This window comes from Ascaphus truei, chromosome 3 (genome assembly GCF_040206685.1).
Source record: "Ascaphus truei isolate aAscTru1 chromosome 3, aAscTru1.hap1, whole genome shotgun sequence".
NCBI lineage: Eukaryota > Metazoa > Chordata > Amphibia > Anura > Ascaphidae > Ascaphus > Ascaphus truei.
The window spans coordinates 324,232,648-324,255,461 of record NC_134485.1 but is presented as its reverse complement, the minus strand read 5'-3'; the positions used below and the strand labels follow the sequence as shown (position 1 = coordinate 324,255,461).

Here is a 22,814-nt window from a genome sequence, read left to right as displayed (position 1 = left end):
CTCTCCAGACACTGCTTCTGGTCTTATAAATGGCTAGCTTAGCCACTGCCAGGAGCAGGTTGATGAGGAGATCCCTAGGCTTATTGTCCCGGGACACTGGGCACCCAAAAATAAAAAGGTGAGGGGAAAAGTGCAGCCAGAACTGCAAGAGAAGGCCCCTCAAGGTGGATAAGAGGGGCTGCAGTCTGGCGCAGCTAAAATAAATATGGTACACGGACTCCCGCTCGCCACAGAAGGGGCAGGTGGCGGGGGAGTCCGTGAAGTGGGCCAAGTACTCTCCCGTGCTCAGTGCACGTGGAGTACTCTCCAACTCAAATCTCCGGCGGGACGGGGAACCAACTCCGAATAGAGTTCCCTCCACCGGGGCCTCTCGCCCTCGTTTGCAGGAAGTACCCGCCTCCAGATGGTATCGGGGCGGGCGACAAGGGCGAGGTAGTGCACTGTGTGGAGCACGAGAGAGTACAGGCCTTTCCTCGGCATGCCGCGGAAACATGCCGGGGACATGTCCCCCAACCTGCTGAGATTGGGCGAGAGAGGAGCCTGAGGGGGTTGCCGTGGCTTTGGTTCCACGCAAAGATCCGGAGAGCTGGGGGTGATAGGTGGGCAGGGCTCTCCGGTCTGCAATACCCCCTCGATGAAGGTGCGTGAGTCGGGGTGGATGGCATCTTTAATCTCCTGGATCAGACGACGAGGGACACGGGCAGTAGGCAGACCCATATGGTGCGTGAGCACCTCTGCCCCTACCCAGTCCCGTCATTCGTAGTCCAGGAGATCCCCGACTCTGGTCACCCGTGCCAGGATTAGTTGGCGGCAGATATAGGGTGAATCCAACATCCGAGCCCTCACTGCTGGATTAAACAGCAGGGGCTCGGCGAGGAAACCAACCCCCACCGTCGCCTGTCCTTTCCTGGTCGCGGAGACATGGCTGCAGGACCTTAGTAAGTCCCGGTAGTATTAGTAGTAGTAGTAGTAGTAGTAGTAGTAGTAACCAAAAAAAACACTGACTGATCAACTTGCACTTTGTTAAAACCGATAAAAAAAAACATAATCAGAAATGAAGCATCATTTCCTATAAAATGTCACCTCTTGTGGCAGCCCAGAGACAGGTCAGAGACAAAGGTATCCCAGGGAAGTATGGGAACTAAAAATAAGTGCACTGATAAACACCAAATTCAATAACCTCCCCGATATACACACACACAATAACCCCCTTCCCCAATACACACACACACACACACACACACACACACACACACACACACACACACACACACACACACACACACACACACACAGTGAATATAATTATTTCTAAATATATGCAGGCCAACTGTCAGCTTTTCCAGGGCTAAGGACAGACTGTTGGACCTGGGTCCCGTGTAGTTGAGTAGTAGGGGGGGTGAGTGTAATGTATCTAGTTGTGGGGGGAAAGGGAGGAACAGCAGTCAGGGAAAGCCCCACTGTGAAGGGGATCTCGGTGCACAGAGGCGTCAGCGGCCGGGCACGGAATTGAAGTCCGGCTTCTGGGCGCACTGAACTTCTGCCGATGGCCAGCAGGGGGGTGGCAGTTGGGAAGGGTCCAACAGTAGAGGGAAGAGCGGGCCCTACAGCACACAGAGGCCTGGCTCTCCCCCAGTCAGCTGCCCTAGATAGATTATATATATATAAAATAAATGAATAACAAAGTCCCAGACATGACCGAATATTTGTGCTATCTTTGGTGTTATGGGATAATAAAACATGTACTATCACTAATTTTGCATCCAGTGCCAGTACTACGATTTATTTTTTCTAATTTTTCCATTCTATAGGAGAGTACATCCATGTTGTTTGTCTCCAACATATATATTTCTTATTATCTTCAGCCCTTCTCAGTCTGCTGCTGGATGAAGGCTCCCCAATGATCTTCCATGTACTGCAGTTGCAAGCCTTTATTCTCCATGTTGCTCAAACAAATTTTCTGATTTCATCCTCTCATCTTACTTTTGGTCGTCGTCCAAGTCTTTTAATCTCTCTTGGAATCCAGTTGAGTACCATCTCTGTCCAACAATGATCTTTTCTTGTTATATGTCTGGCCCACTGCCATTTTAATTTCTTCACCTTTGTGATGATGTCACAGACTTTTGTTTGGTTTCGAGCCCATTCATTCTTTTTCCTGTCTCTTCGTGTAATACCCAAAATACATCTCTCCATACTTCTTTGCGTTCTCTAAAGCTTCGGAATTATTTCCGCATTTAGGGTCCAAGTTTCACATCCATAAGGGAGAACTCGAAGAATGCACCGGTGAAAACTTTCTTTCAGGTACAGTGGAAGTTTCCTTTGAAATATGGTTTTGTTTCTTCCAAATATGCTCCAATCTGCTATTGATTTCATTCAAACGGTTCCCATCCATTGTTGTGGTTATTTGCCAGCCAAGGTACAGCAGGGACCCGCTTCTCGGCGCCCCACTTTTCGGCGATATGGCAGTACCGAGAAGGGGGCCGCCATGTCTGCGCATGCGCAGAACGGGTAAGTCAGAGGTCGCGCATGCGCACAACAGAGATTGCGCATGCGGACACCGGGGAATTTCAGGTCTGCGCATGCGCAGAAGCCTGAAAATCGCCGGTTCCACTTTCTGCCAAATTTCACTTTCCGGCAGGCCCTTAGAACGGAACCCGCCGTATGCCCGGGGCCCTCCTGTAGATATAGTCTTTGACATCTTCTAGTTCTATTCCATTTATTTAAATCTTTGCTGACTTGTCACATTTGTTGAACATCATTTTGGTCTTACAAAGATTTATACGGAGTCCTATATTCTTACTTGCTTTGGCGAGTTCTTCAATTTGTTGTTGAAGGTCTTCTGTAAATTCTAGATGACTCAAATATTCATTGTTGATTTTGATTCCTTGTCTTCCCAATCTAATGTCTTCAACAATTCTTCAAGCGTTGCAGTGAAAAGCTTTGGTGACACGGTCTCTCCCTGCTGCACTCTCCTTGCTGATCCTTATTTTGCTTGTATCGTCATCTAATCTAAATTGTTGATGTGGCATTCTCGTAAATGTTTTTTTATAATATAAATGTACGAGTCCTCAACATTTTGTCTTCTTAGTGCATTTAGGACCACAGAGGTGCAATCAGAATCAAATGCTTTTTCGTAATCTACGAATTCTCAACAGAGTTGTACCGTTGATCGCAATCATTACTTCAGGAAATTACTTCTTTCATGACTTGGATATGGTCCATTGTATTAAATCCACTGCAAATTCCCGCTTGTTCTCTAGGCTGGGCAAAATCCAGGGTCGGTTGCAGCCGATTAGCGAGTATCTTCGTAAAAATCTTGCAAGGAATTGGAAGCAGACCGATTGGTCTATAGTTTTTTTTATGTCTTCTTTGTCTCCTTTCTTGTGGATGATGAGTACTATGGCATTACTTCATTGCTCTGGAATTTTCCTGTTCTTCATGCAGCCTGTAAATAGTTTTGCAAGGATTTTCTCTACTTCTTCCCCAGCTCCTTTCAAGATTTCTGTTGTAATTCCATCTTCCCAGGCAGCCTTCCCATTCTTCATGGATTTAATTGCTTTTGCCACTTCTTCTGGAAGTCAACATTGGTGGTTTCTTCTTGCTTTTCCTCTGCTGGATTATGCCCTGTGTTATCTGCACGGTCTTTTATGGTTGATAAGTCGTCTAGTTTGTGTGCAATAATTTGCTTCACCTTTTTGTCTAACTTCACTAAGGCCAACAATGTCCCATTATTATTTTCATGTTGGTCTTACAGTGCTGCTTCACTGGAGAGTGTCCAGCAGTTGTAGGTAGACAGGGCTAGTTTTGAATGAAAGTGTTTGTTAAACCTCTGCCTTCATGGGGCATTTCATATTTGGGGTTGAGGCCTTACTTTCTATGCCATTCCTGGACACCTGTTGCCACCTCCCGCCACTTTGAGGCAGTGAGATAAGGATTTGAAGGATGGATATATATATATGCAAATACAACTGTATGCTCATCTGCATGTCTTAGGCAGGTCTGCAACCCCGCCTATCCCCATTATCACCCAGCATACAGCACTTCCACTGCAGCAAGGGATTCTGGGAAATGATATGCAAATGAGCACACATTGTCACTTTTTGCCTCAAAAACCATTTTTAACATGGTCCCTATAGGCTTAAGCTTGCTGCATGGTCACAGCTTTGAGCACAGCCAGGGTTAATGTCTGTAGGTGGTTTTCTGGGTATGCACCTTAACCCTGGCTGTGCTCAAAGCTGTGACCATGCAGCAAGCTTAAGCCTATAGGGAACCATGTTAAAAATGGTTTTTGAGGCAAAAAGTGACACTGTGTGCTCATTTGCATATCATTTCCCAGAATCCCTTGCTGCAGTGGAAGTGCTGTATGCTGGGTGATAATGGGGAAAGGCGGGGTTGCAGACCTGCCTAAGACATGCAGATGAGCATACAGTTGTATTTGCATATTTGCTTTCCTGTGGAGGGTTTTTGTCACTTTTTTTTACTCACCATAACTTAACTCAGTATTTATATATATATATATATATATATATATATATATATATATATATATATATATATATATATATATATATATATATATATATATATATACAGTATATATAGAGATAAATCATGACACGGTGTAACATGTCATGTGTTGTTGTTCATCTGAGGTTGTATTTACCTAATTTTAAGACCTGCTAAGGAACAGATGATTGTTATTATGTCTTGATATGTAAAACCATATAATTCAAAGAGGGTGTACTTTCTTTTTCACACCACTGTATACACCTAAATACGTTGTATGATATATAAGTATATTATTTAGGATATAGATATCAGCAGAATTGTCATTTCTTAGTGCGTGAAAGTGTTTTCAAGTCGTTTCTCCTCGTCTCTAGTAAATGATGTTCACATGAGAAACCGCCTTATCTCTGACACTTTCTGCCATCATACAGTACATTTATACTGCACATATCTCTTCTTTTCAAATAAACTAACCTGACAGTGACATACTGTTGGTACCATAAAAATACATTTTATTTGTTATTATATGATGTTATTATTACCACCACCATTATATGCATTATTCAGCGTACAGAATAAGTCACTTCACTGCACATGTCTTTATGTGTGTGAATCGGCTATGAGGAATAAAGTTGCACTATACTGTATGTACTGTATGAGTGTGTGCGCAGGGGGGAGAGGAGCTTCTGCAACCCCATTACTCACGTGTCCCATCGAACCTTGTCGCTATGGTATCTAAGAAGTTATTCTGAGGAGCAAGCAGTCCTCTCATGGCTGGCATCATGTTAAGGTTTTCTGCAGCAGGTCTCCATCCTCACGCTGTATGAGAAAACACACACCGGTCAGGCTACTCCTCTGTGCCAATTACCCCCCCCCCCCCTCCTCTTGCCATATTGGTGTATTATAAAATATGACAACCCATGTTGAATATATCATTTGATTTATATAGCTGTATGCAGCCCTTTACATTACAATAGGAGGTCAATAATACATTGCAAACAATGGAAATACCAGGTAAATAGCAACATAAGTCTAAAGGAGACCCTGCCTAAAGAGCTTACAATGTAAGTGTCATGTTGAGAGGGTTACAGACACATTAGGAGTAAAACGTGCATTGTTGGACAGGGGAGGTTGAGTGCGTCTTGAGTTCATAGCACAGGCACGGAATGTGCAATGAGCTGCTTGTTTTGTTGATTGACCTGCTCCATTCACCAGTCACAGGAGTTCTGATACAAGTGTTTCTTTTAGGGAACAGTTTAATGGGGCAGTTCAAGGCATCAGAACAAAACAACTTCAATGTCACTGGCTTCCATAGAAAGACCCAACCACTTTTAAAATAACTCGTACGTATTTGTATCTTGTGAAGCATGAATATGTATAGCTATTAGTCAGAAATACTGGGCTTCAAGCCTACCAGCTACAGTTTATCCATATGAAAGCGTAATTACTTTTCAAACAAAAGACACATTTTCCTGGGGGTTTTATCAAGACATTAAACACAGGCTGTAAAAAATCCTCCAAAGCATCGGTTTACGATGGAAATGTAAGAAAATATATATTTTTTTTAAATACCAGTGATATTTTTTTTTTAAGATGTCGGTCAACTACATGAAACATACCACTGTCCATAGTTCAATATTGTCCTTGGCAGGACTGCCCCTCTGATGGGGTTTCTGCTGTCAACAGAGCAGAACAATCTCATGGCTCAGCATCATTAAAAAGGAAAGCTGCAAACTCAACCCCATTATATGGACCATGTCCTGTCCCCTCTCTAACAGGAGGAAGGTGCCTGACATCCCCACTTGCATATTTGTGCCTGAACTTACCTGACATCCACCCTCAGACACAGCAGCAGCAGCAGGAAAATGGTGTGGGGACAGGATCAGTGTGGGACACCTGTCTGGACACCTTCTTCTCATAGACTTCCAGTCAACTAGGACTGAACTTCAACATGCAGAAGAAATGTCCTTCCTCTCGGTTATGTAGCTGTTGCGCTGCTCGGTTTGCAGCCTGTTCTTTGCTGGTTGGGAGCTGATTTGCCTTTAGTTTCAGCTTGAAGTTTCCATAGCTACTCATGGCACACCCTGTCTTCTTCTTAAAGGGACAGTGAACAGGGTGAACAAGATCATTATCCATACAGAGTGTAGGTATGTTTACCAAAGCAGTGGCACTCAATCTGTAATGATAACATAATGTATCTGATGTATTCCATGCACAATGTCATACATTGTTTATAGAATTACCCCCCCTCCCCCCCTGCCAATGTAGGATTGACAGATTATTGCAAGTCAGACAAGTGTTTCTGAGTGCAATGGGTCAACCTGGGTTGCAATGGGACATTTGACCACCGGCGTTTGGCCGCAGATGGACCTGCAGCCTGTTCACCGCTCGCACCTCTGCCGCCAGCCGCATCTAAGGTGTTTCATTACTGGTTAGGGAAGGGAGTTCATTTAAGAGTTTTAGCGGTTGGGGTAAGTGATTTTAGGGTACGGCTTAGGGTAGCATGTGAAGCCCCCTTTCCCTCTGCCTACGGGAAACTACGCCTGCTGCTATACCTGTTGCTCACAGGAAGCCTACATTCCACCACTGGGAGCCTAGGGTGAGCTCTTTCTCCTCGCGTGCTATGAGGGATCCCAGCATGGGCGGGATAACCCCTCACAGGACCCAACACATAGTAGTAATAATACACACACAATGTATATAACAGATCTTTACTGTACACACACAATAACATATACGGAACCCATATAATAACAGTACACCAATATAATACGCAATACCCCTGTGTGGTTTCTCCAAAGTATTGAGGGTGCCCTGGGCACCTAAACACCCAATGTCTGCAGAACAATCTCAACCAAAGTGTGAGGTAGCGCTACCCCAGTGTGTTCTGAGCCGTTGGTGCACTTAGGATACCTGCCTGGGCACTCCTGTATCAAAGGATCAGTCAGGTCCCACGTCGTGGGGCCTCTGACACCAATCCCCTCACTCCTTATGAGTCCCGATCCACCTCGTGAGGTGAGCTCCAGCTGGAGTGTCTCACCTAATCTCTATGTGGCCTGTGGCCTGGTCCCAGACTGCAGGGCACCACGTGGCCATACGGTCACCGATGCAACAGTACTTCTATGTACTAATGGGGAAGCATTCCTATCTGGGGCCTTCCCTGCAATACTCAGCTGGGGTGACTCAGGGCCTTGCTGGGGGACAAGCCTAGACCTAGTCCAGGGAAGCACTCCTCCCTGGACACTACCTGCTCCGTTGCGTCCTCTGTCAGGACTGAGCACGCAGGCTCCTGTCCCAAGGGATATCCTGTTTCACTCCCCTGCCTGACACCCATTGGCTGGTACAGTCCCATGTGTTAATGAGGACTCTGGAACAGGTAGACCAGGCCTGCACAACACGCGGCCCGCGGGCCGCATGCTGCCCGCTGACACTCACTGAGCGGCTTTCCCACTCCTCCTCCTCCCCCGAGTCTGCTCTCCCTCTCTCCCTCCCCGAACCGAGCCCACTCTCCCTCCCCAAGCCCACTCTCCCCCCCCCCCGAGCCCGCTCCCCCCGAGCCCGCTCTCCCCCTCCCCCCCGAGCTGAGCCTGCTCTCCCCCCCGAGCCCGCTCTGCCCCCCCGAGCCGAGCCTGCTCTCCCCCCCTGGACCGAGCCCACTCCCCCCCCCAAGCCGAGCCCGCTCTCCCCTTCCTCCCCGAGCCTCCAGTGCGCGCTGCTTGCGAGCGCATGCTGTCCTGCCTTCTCTCTGCCGTGATCTGAGGTGCAGGGGGTAATGTGAGGTGAGGAGGTGCACGGGGTTATGTGAGGTGCAGGGGGATATGTGATGTGCAGGGGGGGGGTGATGTGCAGGAGGGGTGATGTGCACGGGGGGTGATGTGAGGTGCAGGGGGGTGAGGTGCAGGGGAGTGATGTGAGGTGCAGGGGGGTGAGGTGCAGGGGGTGAGGTGCAGGGGGTGAGATGCAGGGGGGTGAGGTGCAGGGGGTAATGTGAGGTGAGGAGGTGCAGGAGGTTATGTGAGGTGCAGGGGGATATGTGAGGTGCAGGGGGGGGTGATGTGCAGGAGGGGGTGATGTGCAGGAGGGGGTGATGTGCAGGAGGGGTGATGTGCAGGGGGGGTGATGTGAGGTGCAGGGGGGTGAGGTGCAGGGGGGTGAGGTGCAGGGGGTGAGGTGAGGTGCACGGGGGTGAGGTGAGGTGCAGGGGGTGATGTGAGGTGCAGGGGGTGATGTGAGGTGCAGGGGAGTGATGTGAGGTGCAGGGGAGTGATGTGAGATGCAGGGGGTGATGTAAGGTGCAGGGGGGTGAGGTACAGGGGGTGAGGTGAGGTGCAGGGGGGTGAGGTGAGGTGCAGGGAGGATGTGAGATGCAGGGGGCTGGAATGTGTGTGGTCTTTTACCTCATTGCTTTATGTGTCACCTCAGATCCCATTGCAAATGTAGTCATGCAACAATATGTATGTGAGTGATTAACTCCTTCAGTGCCAGAGGAGCTTGTAACGAGCAAAGCCCTGCGCCAACAACAGGAGGTGGAAAACCAGCAGAAATAAGGCAACGCAGACCAAATCAACAACCCAGGATCGGAAATATGTGCGCTGGTCTTTATAAGGCCTGGTATGTTTTGGATTATGGTTTTGTTTGTACTTAATGTACTTCTTGTGAGTACATTTCTTATATTGTTTTTTACTTATAAAATTGAATCTTCGATCTGCACAATCGTCTCTCCTTGTCTCTCCTTGATATCCCTACCTGAGAGAGATCCACCTGACATCACCAGTCGTTTTGGGTTCCTGCAGCTGCGGTATATCACCTACCCGTTGATCCATTCAATGCTGATTTTATCACTTACCTGTTGTAAGTAGGCACTCTATAGAGCCAAGATTTCTTCTTTATTCCAAACCTATGCCATTATACTGCACAATATTTTTTGTATCTTTTACTTTTTTGGGGTGTTCCTGATACCATCGCTCCCTTCCAACACCAGTGTCTACAAGAACAGAATATAACACGTTACGACCATGGAAGAAATGACGGCCTTCCTACAAGAACGATGCAGACAGTATGGAGTCCATGGTTGGAGTCAGAAGGCTGGCGGCACGACAGTATAGAGACGGTTCTCTTGCAGTATGAAAGCAGTGGGAATCTAACCAAAATATTGAGGGTGGATTGACAAGGTGGGACACATTCTTCACATTGGTGCCGGGAACAGAGGGTGGAGATCGGCCTTTCCTTTTTTTCCCCCTTGAAATTGCCATCTTTTCTGTTCCCCAATTTGTTACTCTGAATTTATGTTCTCCTTTTTTTTTCTGTACCCTATAAAAAATGTTTTTTTTTTTAAAATAAACAGTTTAAAAAAATACATGAAAAAAAAAGCTTCCCACCAGAGTATTTAATGGCATCAAAGGAGATGTTGTATAAAATAATGCCGACTTCCAAGGTATCCTGTGTGGACGGGATGTACACGTCATAGGTTATGTACACCATCTGGAACATACAGTGCACGAGTTAATGCTTTAGTATTTACAATAAACCTTTTGGTATCTGCTGTCAGGATACAAAGCGATTTCTATATAACATTTTCTAGCTCCGTTGCTGGAAAGCATACCATCAAAATACTTAATTTAATTACGTTACGAAACACAAATAAAGATAAAAGGTTTATTACTCAATACTCATACTCATACTCATACTCAATGTTATGCATGTTTACTACATATAACTGAACTATTGTGAACTAATACAGCTGGTTGAGTGGTGCACACATTATTTATGTTGAAGTCTTGCTATCTATAGGGGAGTATATTTACAAGTATTTCCTAAAATGTGTACTAGTAAAACTATACAGTATCAGGATTAAGAGCAGAACAAAACCACTTGCCACTTGCCATTACAATTTAAAATAAACATTGCTAGGAAGGTAAAGTACTCCAACACAATGGATTGATATGCGTTTCTTGTTAAGCATTCTTTATATCCTAACAAATGTACTAGTTCAGTACAATGAATGCACCTGCTGCTTGATGGTTTTCTCTGTTAGCATTATGGTTAATTGATAAGGTTATAACTGAATTTGTTATTTGTTACTTCCAATGTACATATAACGTGCGTTACTGAAAGCCTGCTCTTCTTGCATATTCCCAAAGCTTTAAAACCATGAACACTTTGTCTTAATTACTTTATTGGTCAAGGTCTTCAAACACTTTGACTGTTTTGAAGATCAATAACCCCTTTATGATGTTTTTGCAGCCGTTTATTTTTGGAAAAGATTTGCAGTGCAATAAATATTATTTACAAAGCCGTTTTCCTCTTGGCTTTCATTGCATTGCATTGTGTGTGTGTGTTCCGTGACTTGGCAGGCATACAGTGTGGTTGTAGAGGGTCATTGAACCCGCTGCATGCTCTTATGTTGCAGCTGTATTGTTTAAGTACAGAATAGGATATTAGGTAACGGGCCAGTAAATGTAACCCCTTTGCTGTCAGGATAAGATATACAAGTTTATTGAGGTTGTATTGTGTTTAATACTTCTTACAGGGTGGCTGCTCCACAATCTTTGTCATTTCATGTAAACTGACAGCAAACGGGATATCTAAACATTTCGAATCTGCCCATTTTCCATTTTTAAAATCGGTCTTCCGTCTGATTTCCTGCTCCCAAAAGGGTTCTTGTGTGTCTATCCCAAACATTTCTATTGCTGTACTTGTATCTATTCTGAATCTGCTGCATTCATTAAAACAAAAACATGCACAGTTACCTTCCTCCTCTAATGTGAGGAATTAGAGGATGCTGAAACCCCCGGGAGACCGATACCACTAAACAGGTCACTGAGTAAATGCAGACAAGGTTAGAATGGAACTTCAGATCATTTATATATCTTCTTAAGGGCTCCTAGACCTTTTGGAACTTAGTATAGCTGTCTGATAAGTGATCTGACAGCGCCTCCATTTTCACAATTTGCCAAATTCTATTTTGGATGTGTTGTAATGTAGGAGGGGATTTCTGGCTCCAGCTGGCAGCAATGCAGCATCTAGCAGCTGATAAAATATGTTTTGAGCTTTCGTTAGTTTCTTTCAATATTCAGCATTGGCTTGAAGTGTTATCCAAGAGTCTGACTGGATAGAAGCCTCGGGAAATATTATTATTCAGGGCAAGGACCTGTGTCCAAAGAGGATGCCTCAATGGACAGAACTACCATATGTAAGCCATAGGTCCTAAATGGCCACACCCTCTAAAACGGGAAATATCCATGGTCATTGTTTCATTTCACTGGAATCATAGCACCTACAGTGGCGAGGAAAAGGGTGTGAACCCCTTAGGATTTTCACATATTTCAAACATAAAATGGTATTAGATCTTAATCTAAGTCCTAATAATAGATAAAGATAGCCTGATCAAATAAATAACACAAAAACATGATACTTTTTCAACATTTATCCAAAAATGATTCAACATTCAATATCCATGTGTGAAAAAGTACCTGGTGGCACCCGCTTGAGCAGCAATGACTTCAACTAGCGTTTCCTGTAACTGCTGGTCAGTCTCACATGGTTTTAAGATTGTCCCTAAGGCTGGGGCCATAGAAGGGGAAGCAGGGCTCGACTGCGCTGACGCTGAGGCTCGCCTGCTGAAATCTGCGCGATTTCATGCCCATGCAGGCGAGCCAGCGGGCGCGATCGGAGGCGAGGGGAGACTGAGGGAGGCGGGGCAGTGACGTCGCTGGGCCAATCGCCCGCGACGCACCGACGTCAACGTCACGGCGCCGTGACGTTGACGCTGCTCCACGCTGATTGGATGTTTTCAGCCGACAGCGCTCTGAAAAACAGCTTGGCTGTCGGCTGAAAAATCCAGCGCTTCAGCACGCCTGCGGACGCTCGCGTGAGCCCCCTCTAAAGACATCCTCATGGAGGATGCAGGGGCTCAGCGCAGAGCGTCCGCATGGCTCAGCGCGGCCTCCCCTGCTATGGACTCGGCCTTAGATTGCAGGCTGCCAGTACCCAAAATGGTCACAGTGAGCAGAAAGGGCAGGTGACTTGGAAAACCTGAACCGCAGCAAAACCCCAGCACGGATCAAGCAGAATCCTTACAGTACCCCCCTCTTAAGGAGAGACCTCCGTGCGATCTAAGCCAGTTGGCAGGGAATTTCCGATGAAACACCCGGACCAGGTTTGGAGCATGGACATCCCGGACTTTGATCCAGGAATTTTCCTTGGGTCCATAACCCTTCCAATGGACCAAGTAAGTAGCCCGCCACAGGGTCTACAGGAATACAGTACAGGTAAACCCCGTTATAATGCGCCTCGTTATACCGCGATTCGGTTATAACGCGGTTTTCCCGTGGCTCCCGTTTAAAAAAAAACAAACACTGCACACACTCTCACTGCACACACTGCACACACACTGCTCATTGCTCACACTGCACACACTGCACACACTGCACACACACTGCTCACACTGACACACACTGCACACTGCACACACACTGCTCACACTGACACACACTGCACATTGCTCACACTGCACACACTGCACACTGCACACACACTGCTCACACTGACACACACTGCACACTTCACACAAACTGCTCATTGCTCACACTGCACACACTGCACATTGCTCACACTGCACACACACTGCACACTGCACACACACTGCTCACACTGACACACACTGCACACTGCACACACACTGCTCATTGCTCACACTGCACACACTGCACACTGCACACACACTGCTCATTGCTCACACTGCACACACTGCACACTGCACACTGCACACACACTGCACACACTCACTGCACACACTCACTGCACACAGCTCTCACAATACACTCACATGTCAGCAGCCCACCCCCCCTCACAGCACTGCAAAACCAGGGGGCTGGGAGGGAGAGGGAGGGGGCTGGGAGGGGGGCAGGTCTCTGTATGGGGGGAGGGGGGCAGGAGAGGGCAAATGCCATGCTTCTGATTTAATATGATAATTGGTAACAAAGTCTCCAATCCGTTGTCTGCCCTGATACTGTGTCCTGCCCTGGCTGGGAGTGAGGGGGACACACAGATTCTCTGTATGGGGGTCACCCCTGTGCCCTGGCTGGGAGTGAGGGGGGCAGGTCTCTATGGGGGATCCCCCCTACCTGTGAGGGGCAGATGAGGCTGGACAGAGGCAGCCCTGTCCACTCCCAGAATGCTTTGCTTCTAGCAGCATCTGGTTCTTTGGCTCCGGTCCCAGCTTTCCTCCTGGGGGCTCCGTCTCCATTTTGCAGCCTCTCTGCAGCTCGGACTTGTGACCGTGAGTACACCGTGCGGCTGACATGTAACCCACCCTCCTGCACCCAGAGAGGGGCACTGCCCTGCGGGGGCATACCTCGGCGGGGGGGGGAGGGTGAGGGAGGGGGCTGGGAGGGAGAGGGAGGAGGGATGAATCGCCACCATTTTTTTAAAACTTTTTAAAATTTATTTAAGTAATTAACTTCCTTCCCTCCTCACTCCCTCCCTCCCAATCAGGCGCGGCGGCCATTTTTTTTTAAAATTAGCGCGACCCCGTTACTAACACGGTGGTCTCGGGGTGGACCCCGAGGACCACGTCATAACGGGATTTACCTGTATTTGGCTTACTTCAAATTCCTACTGGCCATCCACCAAGAACAGTCTAGGAGGGGGGAGGGTAGAAGGAGAGAAAGTTTTCTGGATGAACGGCTAGAGGAGAGAAACATGGAACACTGGGGGTATTCTTAAGTTATCCAGAAGTTCCACTTTGAACACCATCGGGTTGACCTGTTCCAGGATTTTGTAAGGTCCAATGAACTTGGATCAGAGTTTGGAGGAATATCAAGTTGATATTTTTTGTAACTAGCCTAACCTGATCTCCCACTTGAAACGGGGGAGGTGGTTGTCGACGTTTATCCACATGGGTTTTTTGCTGGAGGGCGGCTTTGGTCAGCTTGGCCTGGATTTTCTTCCAGAGTAATTGGAGTTCTTGGATTTTGTCATCTACTGCAGGAACTCCAGACAGGGGACTGGAAGGAGGAAGGGCAGCGGGATGCTACCTGTAGGCACAAAAGAACGGTGATTCCAGTGTTGAATCGTGCTTCATGGAATTGTGGGAAAACTCTGCCCACAGGAGCAGATCAAACCAATCGTCCTGTAGCTCAGAAACAAAGCCGCAAAGGAATTGTTCTAAGGACTGGTTGGCCCTTTCCGTGAAACCATTGGACTGCGGATGGTAGGAAGAAGAGAAATGGAGGGAGATGCACATTCTTTGGCAGAAGGTTTTCCAAAATCGGGAGAAGAATTTGGATGCGCGGTCTGAGACTATATCCGTCGGAACTCCATCGAGGCGGAATATCTCCTTAATAAAGATCTCTGATAGTTCAGAGGCCGTGGGTAGATTCCTGAGAGGAACAAAATGGGCCTGTCATGTGAATCGATCGACCACTACCAGGATGGTAGTCATGCCCCTGGAGAGAGGCAGCTCCCCAATAAAATCCATGGAAAGGTGGGTCCATGAGCGGGTGGGAACTGGAAAGGGCTGGAGCAATCCACAGGGTAACCTCCTCAGCACTTTAGTCTGGGTGCATACAACGCAGGCTGCCAAAAATTCCTTCATGTCTTTGCGGATCTCGTGCCACCAAAAGATCTGTTCAAGGAAATCACATGTCTTTCCAACTCCTGAGTGGCCAGCCGTCTTGGATTTATGGCCCCATTGCAACACCTCACTTTGAAATTGGGGGGGAACAAATAGTTTGGACGAACGAGTGGATGTTGACCTGGGATCTTCTGCCTGGACCTGTGAGATCTGTTACAGGAGTGAAGAAGAAACTGCAAAAATGAGTTGAGAAAATGGAATTATGGACCCCTGCTCTATCTCCTTGGCATCTTCTGGGGAGAATTAACTGGATAGAGCATCTGCTTTGACGTTCTTGAATCCTGGACGATAGGAGATCGAAAGTTGAACCGAGTGAAGATAACCAATGCAACACTATGGTAATATTAAATCAACAACAGAATAACTATTAGGGATATCAGGTAATAATATATGAAATTAAAACAATTATAACAATTATATATATTATGAGAAACACAGAATAAAAAGGGGGGGGGGAACAAAACAAGGAAAAAAGAGAGAGAACCCCCAAAAATATGAATAACAAAACATATTAATGAATAAAAAATACCTTGGTTGAACAATGATGTAAACCTACAAGAAATGGGCCAATTGCCAATCAATATTTAAACCCATAGTGTTGCATTGGTTATCTTCATTTATCAACTATCTGTGTTTTTTTGTTTTTAAATTGTCTTATTATTAAAAAAAATTGGGCTCATATATGTTTTATAATGTTGTTCTTCTCTTTCTTTTTTCCTTCATTATCTTTATGGGATATAGAGGATCATTAGTCATTATTTTTATTTGTTTTGGTTTTAGTATCCTTTTTGTCTTATTGAAGCCATTGTATGTATTTGCCCTCACTTGTTTTAGCTTCTCTTCTTGCATTGACACTTCCACCCTTAGACGGTGCTGTGGCGCTCTGCACATGCGCAAGTGTTGCGCATTGCGTCATGACATCATTGCGCTGCCGTTTTGGCGCAAATTGCCTGCAGGTAAGAGGGTATTTAATGGGTGGTGTCACATTGTATATTTATCCTTGATAAAGAACGCTGTGACGTTCGAAGCGCGTTGGATGGGTCTCATGACACATTAAAGTACCCTTTTATTTATTTTTGATTCTGGGTCCTTCCTGCTCCATTTGGTTTGTGCGCTCCTCCCAATTTTTTCACTTCTGCTTTCATCATTGGAAGCTGCACAGCCAGTCAGCCACACCAAGGATATTTGAGTACTCTTATCAACTTAGGGGAACCTGCCAATGAGACTGTTAGTTGGTGGGCTTGTACTACCCACCACCTGTCTTCAGGAGGACAGTACCCATTATTGTTGTTACATCATCACTATTCTATATTTGTGATTACGGATTCCTTTGGATGGTGGTTCTGGCATCATTGTATTATTATTGCCCTGGCATTGGAGCACTTTTGCCAATTCTCTATCTGTTCGAACTGGCATTTTCTCAAGCTTGGCAAAGAGGGAGTGATCCCGAAGTCTTTGGAAGACCAGTCTAACCTGTGCCCAATGTTCGGACAAAGAACTGGAAAAATAAGGATATCATCCAGATATACCACGAGAAATTGGTCAAGTAGATGCCGGAAAATCTCGTTGCTGACATTTTTAAATACGCTACTGCGTTGCATAAGCCGAATGGCATGACTAGATATTCGTAGTGGCCATCACGGGTATTAAAGGTTGTCTTCCACCCATCACCCTCTCTGATCCGAATTAAATGGTAAGCTCCTCGAAGATCCAGTTTGGTGAAGATTGTAGCCTTGCGTAAGCGGTCGAACAATTCAGGATTGAGGGGATACCGATATTTTACGGTGATCTTATTTAGGCCTCTGTAGTTGATAAATGGCCTGAGAGAACCGTCTTTTTTGGAAACAAAGAAGAAACCTGCACCAGCGGCAGAACTTGATTTGCGAATAAACACACGCTGAAGGTTCTCCGAAATGTATTCCCGCATAGCCTTGGTTTCTGGTTTCGAAAGGGGGTATGTACATCCTCGAGGAGGGATGGCCCCTGGGAGCAGGTCGATTGAACAATCATGAAGGTCGGTGTGGCGGTAACTCCTCTGCTCGTTTTTTGTCGAATACATCGGTAAACTCCTGATTATAAACTGGAAGGCATGACGAGGAAGTCTCAGTATGTAGCCGAACCTCGGAGATAGTGCAAGACACCAGAACACAAAATCCATGGCAATGTTGTCCCCAGGCTGTCACTTGATTGGTCGCCCAATAGATTGTTGTGGTGCCACAACCAGGGAAGTCCTAGGTCCTAGGACCTAGGACCACTGGAATCGAGGGAGAGCAAATGAGATAGACTGACCGTGTCTTTTTGTGAAGTGCCCCAACCGTAACCAGCAAATGATTAGTCTCAAGGGTGATGGTGCCAGGTATCAGAAATCTTCCATCAATGGACACTACTGCTAACGGAATCTGCCTGGTACGGAGAGGAAGGGAGTGGAGTTCCGCAAATACATGGTCAATGAAATTCCCTGCAGCTCCTAAATCTACAAAAGCCTGAGTGAAAATGGATGCTGGTCCCCAGGAGAGTGAAACCGGCAGGAGCAGCCGTGAAGGTTGTGATGGAGAAGGAATAGAAAAAATGCCCAGAGAATATTGCTCTATCTTCACTGGGCACTGAAGTTTCCCGATTTCAGACAATTTGGGGCAAAATTACCTTTGAGCCCACAGTACAGACACAGCCCCCTGGAACATCTCTGAGTTCTCTCCTGCTCAGGAAATTTGGTATCACCTACTTGCATCGGTTCCTCCTCAGAGAGAGGTGTAGAAAGAGGGGTCTGAAAGTGGGGAACAAGCCGGATTATTGGGGTTTTTGAGGATCGGTTTTGCTTGGTCTGTTGTTCTCACATCCAGAGATCCATTCGGATACAGAGAGCAATTAATTCCTCCAGATCCTTTTGGGTGTCCCAGCAAGTCAGTTCTTCCTTTAAACCCTCATAAAGTCCCTGTCAAAATGCTGCCAGCAGAGCTTCATTGTTCCAGCCCATCTCTGCAGCAAGGGTTCGGAATTCAATAGCATACTGGCCCAAAGTACGGGTTCCTTGCCAGATTCAAAGGAGTGAAGCAGAAGCAGAAGACCCACGACCGGGAGCGTCAAAAACTTTTTTAAATGCTTGGAGAAAGGCAAAGGTGCCGTTTACCAGTGGGGATTCCTTTTCCCAGAGGGGAGGCCCAGGCCAAAGCCTCATCTGTCAGTAGAGAAATGATGTAGGCTACCCTGGATTTATGGGTGCAGAACATGGAGGGCTGGAGTTCGAACTGAATCGAACATTGGTTCAAAAATCTTCTACAAGTCATAGGGTCCCCTCAATAATGTAGAGGTGTCGGGATCCGTGGTTCTCTGGGCGTAGGGGATGATGGAGCTGGCACCGGAGATGCTGCCAGCAATGGCGGTGCAGAGGTAGAACCCACCTAAAGTGTATCCAGCCGGATATTGTCCTGAAGTCGGCTAGAAATTAGTGCCATCTGCTGGTTTTGCTGGGCGAGGCATGTCTCATGATCTCCGAGTAGTTCCCCTTGGAGAGATACGGCTCGCACTACCTCAGCGGGGTCCATGTTTGGCCGAGCAAAATGTGACGGTGCTCATCTCAAATCAGGAAGCGGACCCGCAGGGCTGAGGTAGGGATGCAAATAAACCGACCAGAGCCCAGGGACAGAGTCCTGAAAGAGTATCCATAGTTGGTAAGCAAGCAGAGGTCAGGGCTGGCGGCAGTGGTGCAAAGTCCAGTAAACAGGCAGTGGTCAGGGAGGGTGGCAGTGGTGCAAAGTCCAGTAAACAGGCAGTGGTCGGGGAGGGCGGCAGTGGTGCAAAGTCCAGTAAACAGGCAGTGGTCAGGGCAGGCGGCAGTGGTGCAAAGTCCAGTAAACAAGCAAATGGTCAGGGCAGGCAGAAAGCAGCAAGTTCGGGGTCAAAGTCCGGGATCAGCAACTGGGGAATCCAAACAGACGAAAGGGAAAGGCGTGACAGCGAAGACAAACAGGAACTACAAACGTAGAACCTTGCTCTGCGCCTCCCACTAGGAACTGCAGCCTTATATAGCAGGCTGACAGAACCCAAAAGGACCACAGTGAGCAGAAAGGGCAGGTGACTTGGAAAACCTGAACGTAACAAAACCTGGATTGAGCAGAATCCTTACAGTGTCACTGTGTGTGTCACTGTGTGTGGCTGTGTGTCTGTCATTGTGTGTGCACGTACAGTATTTTGGGGAGGGAGGTTTTTGAGTGTGGGGAGTTGAGAAAAATACATGGGGGTGGGAGTGAAAGAGAGAGGGCGGAAGGAAAGGGTGACGGGGGAGTGTAAGAGGGGGGTGAGAGGGAGGAGGTGTGTGAGACAGTGGCTGTAAGAGAAAATGGGGGTGGGGGGGGGAGTTCTCGCAAGACCGCCAACACTAACACCAGAACCCACCATATATATATATATATATAGATAGATATATCCAAAAGGAGAGCTACTGAGCGTGGCCAAATGTATACAACAAAAGACAGAAAAGCCCAATGCTACATCCAATGTGACAAAATATATAGTAAATAGTACATAGTTAAATACTTTAATAATAATAATAATAATAATAATATTCTCATGAGTAAGGGTAATTTAGTTAAACCCTTTGGCCAAAGCATTTATAAGCTTTGGATGTAGCATTGGGCTTTTCTGTCTTTTGTTGTATACATTTGGCCACGCTGAGCAGCACTTCTTTTGACATTGTATTGTATTGTATGTCTTTATTTATATAGCGCCATTAGTGTACATAGCGCTTCACAGTAGTAATACATGTGGTAATCAAATAAATAACAGATAATATAAATAACAGATCATGGGAATAAGTGCTTTAGACATAAAAGTAACATTTCGGAAGAGGAGTCCCTGCCCCGAGGAGCTTACAGTCTAATTGGTAGGTAGGGAGAACGTACAGAGACAGTAGGAGGGAGTTCTGGTAAGTGCGTCTGCAGGGGGCCAAGCTTTATGTATCATGTGTTCAGAATATCCACAGTGCTATTCATATGCTTCTTTAAGCAAGTGTGTCTTAAGGTGGGTCTTAAAGGTGGATAGAGAGGGTGCTAGTCGGGTACTGAGGGGAAGGGCATTCCAGAGGTGTGGGGCAGTCAGTGAAAAAGGTTTAAGGCGGGAGAGGGCTTTAGATACAAAGGGGGTAGAAAGAAGACATCCTTGAGAAGAACGCAAGAGTCTGGATGGTGCATACCGAGAAATTAGGGATGAGATGTAAGGAGGGGCAGAAGAATGTAAAGCTTTAAAAGTGAGGAGAAGAATGGAGTGTGAGATGCGGGATTTGATCGGAAGCCAGGAGAGGGATTTCATGAGGGGAGATGCTGAGACAGATCTAGGAAAGAGTAGAGTGATTCTGGCAGCAGCATTTAGGATAGAATGTAGGGGAGACAGGTGAAAGGCAGGAAGGCCGGACAGCAGGAGGTTACAGTAATCAAGACGGGAGAGAATGAGGGCCTGAGTCAGAGTTTTAGCAGTCGAACAACAGAGGAAAGGGCGTATCTTAGTTATATTGCGGAGGAAAAAGCGACAAGTTTTAGAAATGTTTTGAATGTGAGGGGCGAATGTGAGAGAGGAGTCGAATGTGACCCCTAGGCAGCGTGCTTGGGCTACTGGGTGAATGATCGTAGTTCCAACAGTAATGTGGAAGGAGGTAGTAGGGCCAGGTTTGGGAGGAAGTATGAGGAGCTCTGTTTTAGCCATGTTGAGTTTAAGGCGTCGGAGGGCCATCCAGGATGATATAGCAGAGAGACATTCAGAAACTTTGGTTTGTACAGCAGGTGTAAGGTCAGGTGTTGAAAAGTATATTTGTGTGTCGTCGGCATAGAGGTGATAATTAAACCCAAAAGATGTTATTAGGTCACCTAGAGAGAGTGTGTACAGAGAAAAGAGAAGAGGTCCCAGGACAGAGCCCTGGGGTACCCCCACAGAGAGATCAATAGAGGAGGAGGAGGTGTTAGCAGAAGAGACACTAAAAGTACGATGGGAGAGGTAGGATGAGATCCAGGATAGAGCTTTGTTCCGAATACCTAGAGTATGGAGAATGTGGAGGAGAAGAGGGTGGTCCACGGTGTCAAATGCTGCAGAGAGGTCGAGTAATATGAGCAGAGTGTAATGACCTCTGTCTTTGACATAAATATATATGTATATGATGTGGTGGGTTCTGGGGTTAGAGCTGGGATTGTGTGTTTGTTTATTTCAATATTCAACTGGTATCAGTTGTTTGGAGATTAGTGGCCCGTCCTCCCAGGGTTTAAGCTCACCACTCCCCTCTTTTTAAACTAGTAGGTTTTTTCATTTGGCTGTATGGAAACACTCACTGCAGCCATTCTCCCTCCAACAGAGGTATAGGAGAAGTTTCACAGTTTAGTGTTAGGACCTGCAAATTTGGTTATACATTGACGTGGCTTGCAGGCTTATAACGCTTTGGCCAAAGGGTTTAACTAAATTACCCTTACTCCTAATTATTATTTTACTATATATTTAGCCACATTGGATGTAGCATTGGGCTTTTCTGTCTTTTGTGGTCTTAATTACTCATAGTTTGTCTAATTCATACATCATTTTGTTTCAAAAGTCATGGAATTGGTTAATGTAAACCCTATTGGATATTTAAGAAAAGACTGGTTTTGATTGAGGAAGGTTATCATGGAAAACTATTGAATTTCCGTAATTATCATTGGGGTTCACAAACTTTGTCTCGCTACTGTATAACTTGACTTCATATGTTACTACAAAAATAGAGAAGCACACACAAAATAACTTTCATAGCGTAGGAACGTCAATAAAATTGTGCGTTCGTTAGTCCCAGTCCAACAAACACTGTAACCTGTAACCAGTGAGGTGATAAATTTACATTTTGAAAGTCTCTTGGTGGATTGCAACCTTTCATTTTTAGGTGTATTTTCCCCGACTAGCAGTCTTAGCTACGGCAGCATGTTTCGCAGCATGATGCATTGCCTCCTGCACTTCTTTTGCATCGCTCTCCTATTTTTTTTCAGTTACCTAACCACTACAAGCGGCCTGGGCAATCCACTCGAGGAAGAAGCACCCATCTAACCCTCACTGTTACAAGGACTACTAATGGACACTTATCTGTGGTATCTAACATTTAGTAACACTGACTGAGGACTAATAGTATTTATTAATTTAACCTACTCTTATATTACTGTGTTTTCTTTTATGTTGCTGCAAAGTGAACAACCAGAGACTAACTACAGTACCCTCTCAATTTTCCCTCAGAAATAAGCTACCGAGATCCTCTTCTGAATAACTCATAGATTTGAGTTTGGCTTCGGTATCAGGAGATAAATTGTTGGTGTAAGGTCAAAATCAGAACTGTGTTTATCGAATAATTATTACATTGCTGTTCAAAAAGGGGTAGTTGGTTGGTTCCAAATATAAAAAAATGCTCTACTTGACTTGACCAAATCTCCAAAAGTACCGTACATAGCTCAAAGTCTCAAAATATCTGCCTTTATCCATCTAGAAAACCCTGCTCCAGAAAGCCTAGCTTCAATATCAGAGCTACAAGAGACATACGATTTTGGCCACGGGCGAAAGATGGATCCATCCGCAAAGGCGGCCAGACGCAGGTACCCAACTCTCTGAGAGAGAGTCGAAATGGACAAGAACCCTAGGCACCATGACCCCATCGGGCGTGAACAAAGATCTTAATATG

The 22,814-nt window shown here is 46.1% G+C and overlaps 1 protein-coding gene across 2 annotated transcripts in view; it reads right to left on the bottom strand.

Annotated features, from left to right (window-relative positions):
• Positions 1–6,723, bottom strand: part of KCNH3 (potassium voltage-gated channel subfamily H member 3) — a 67,106-nt gene extending 60,383 nt beyond the window's left edge. The window contains exons 1-2 of one of the 2 annotated variants that reach the window (XM_075591275.1): positions 6,333–6,723; positions 5,212–5,325 (exon numbers count right to left, since the gene is read on the bottom strand). In XM_075591275.1, the coding sequence (XP_075447390.1) occupies positions 5,212–5,290 (79 nt within the window). In that variant the 5' untranslated portion in view covers positions 5,291–5,325; positions 6,333–6,723. The remainder of the gene's footprint in view (positions 1–5,211; positions 5,326–6,332) is intronic. The other variant, XM_075591274.1, reaches the window with a different exon arrangement.
• Positions 6,724–22,814: the final 16,091 nt, after the last annotated feature.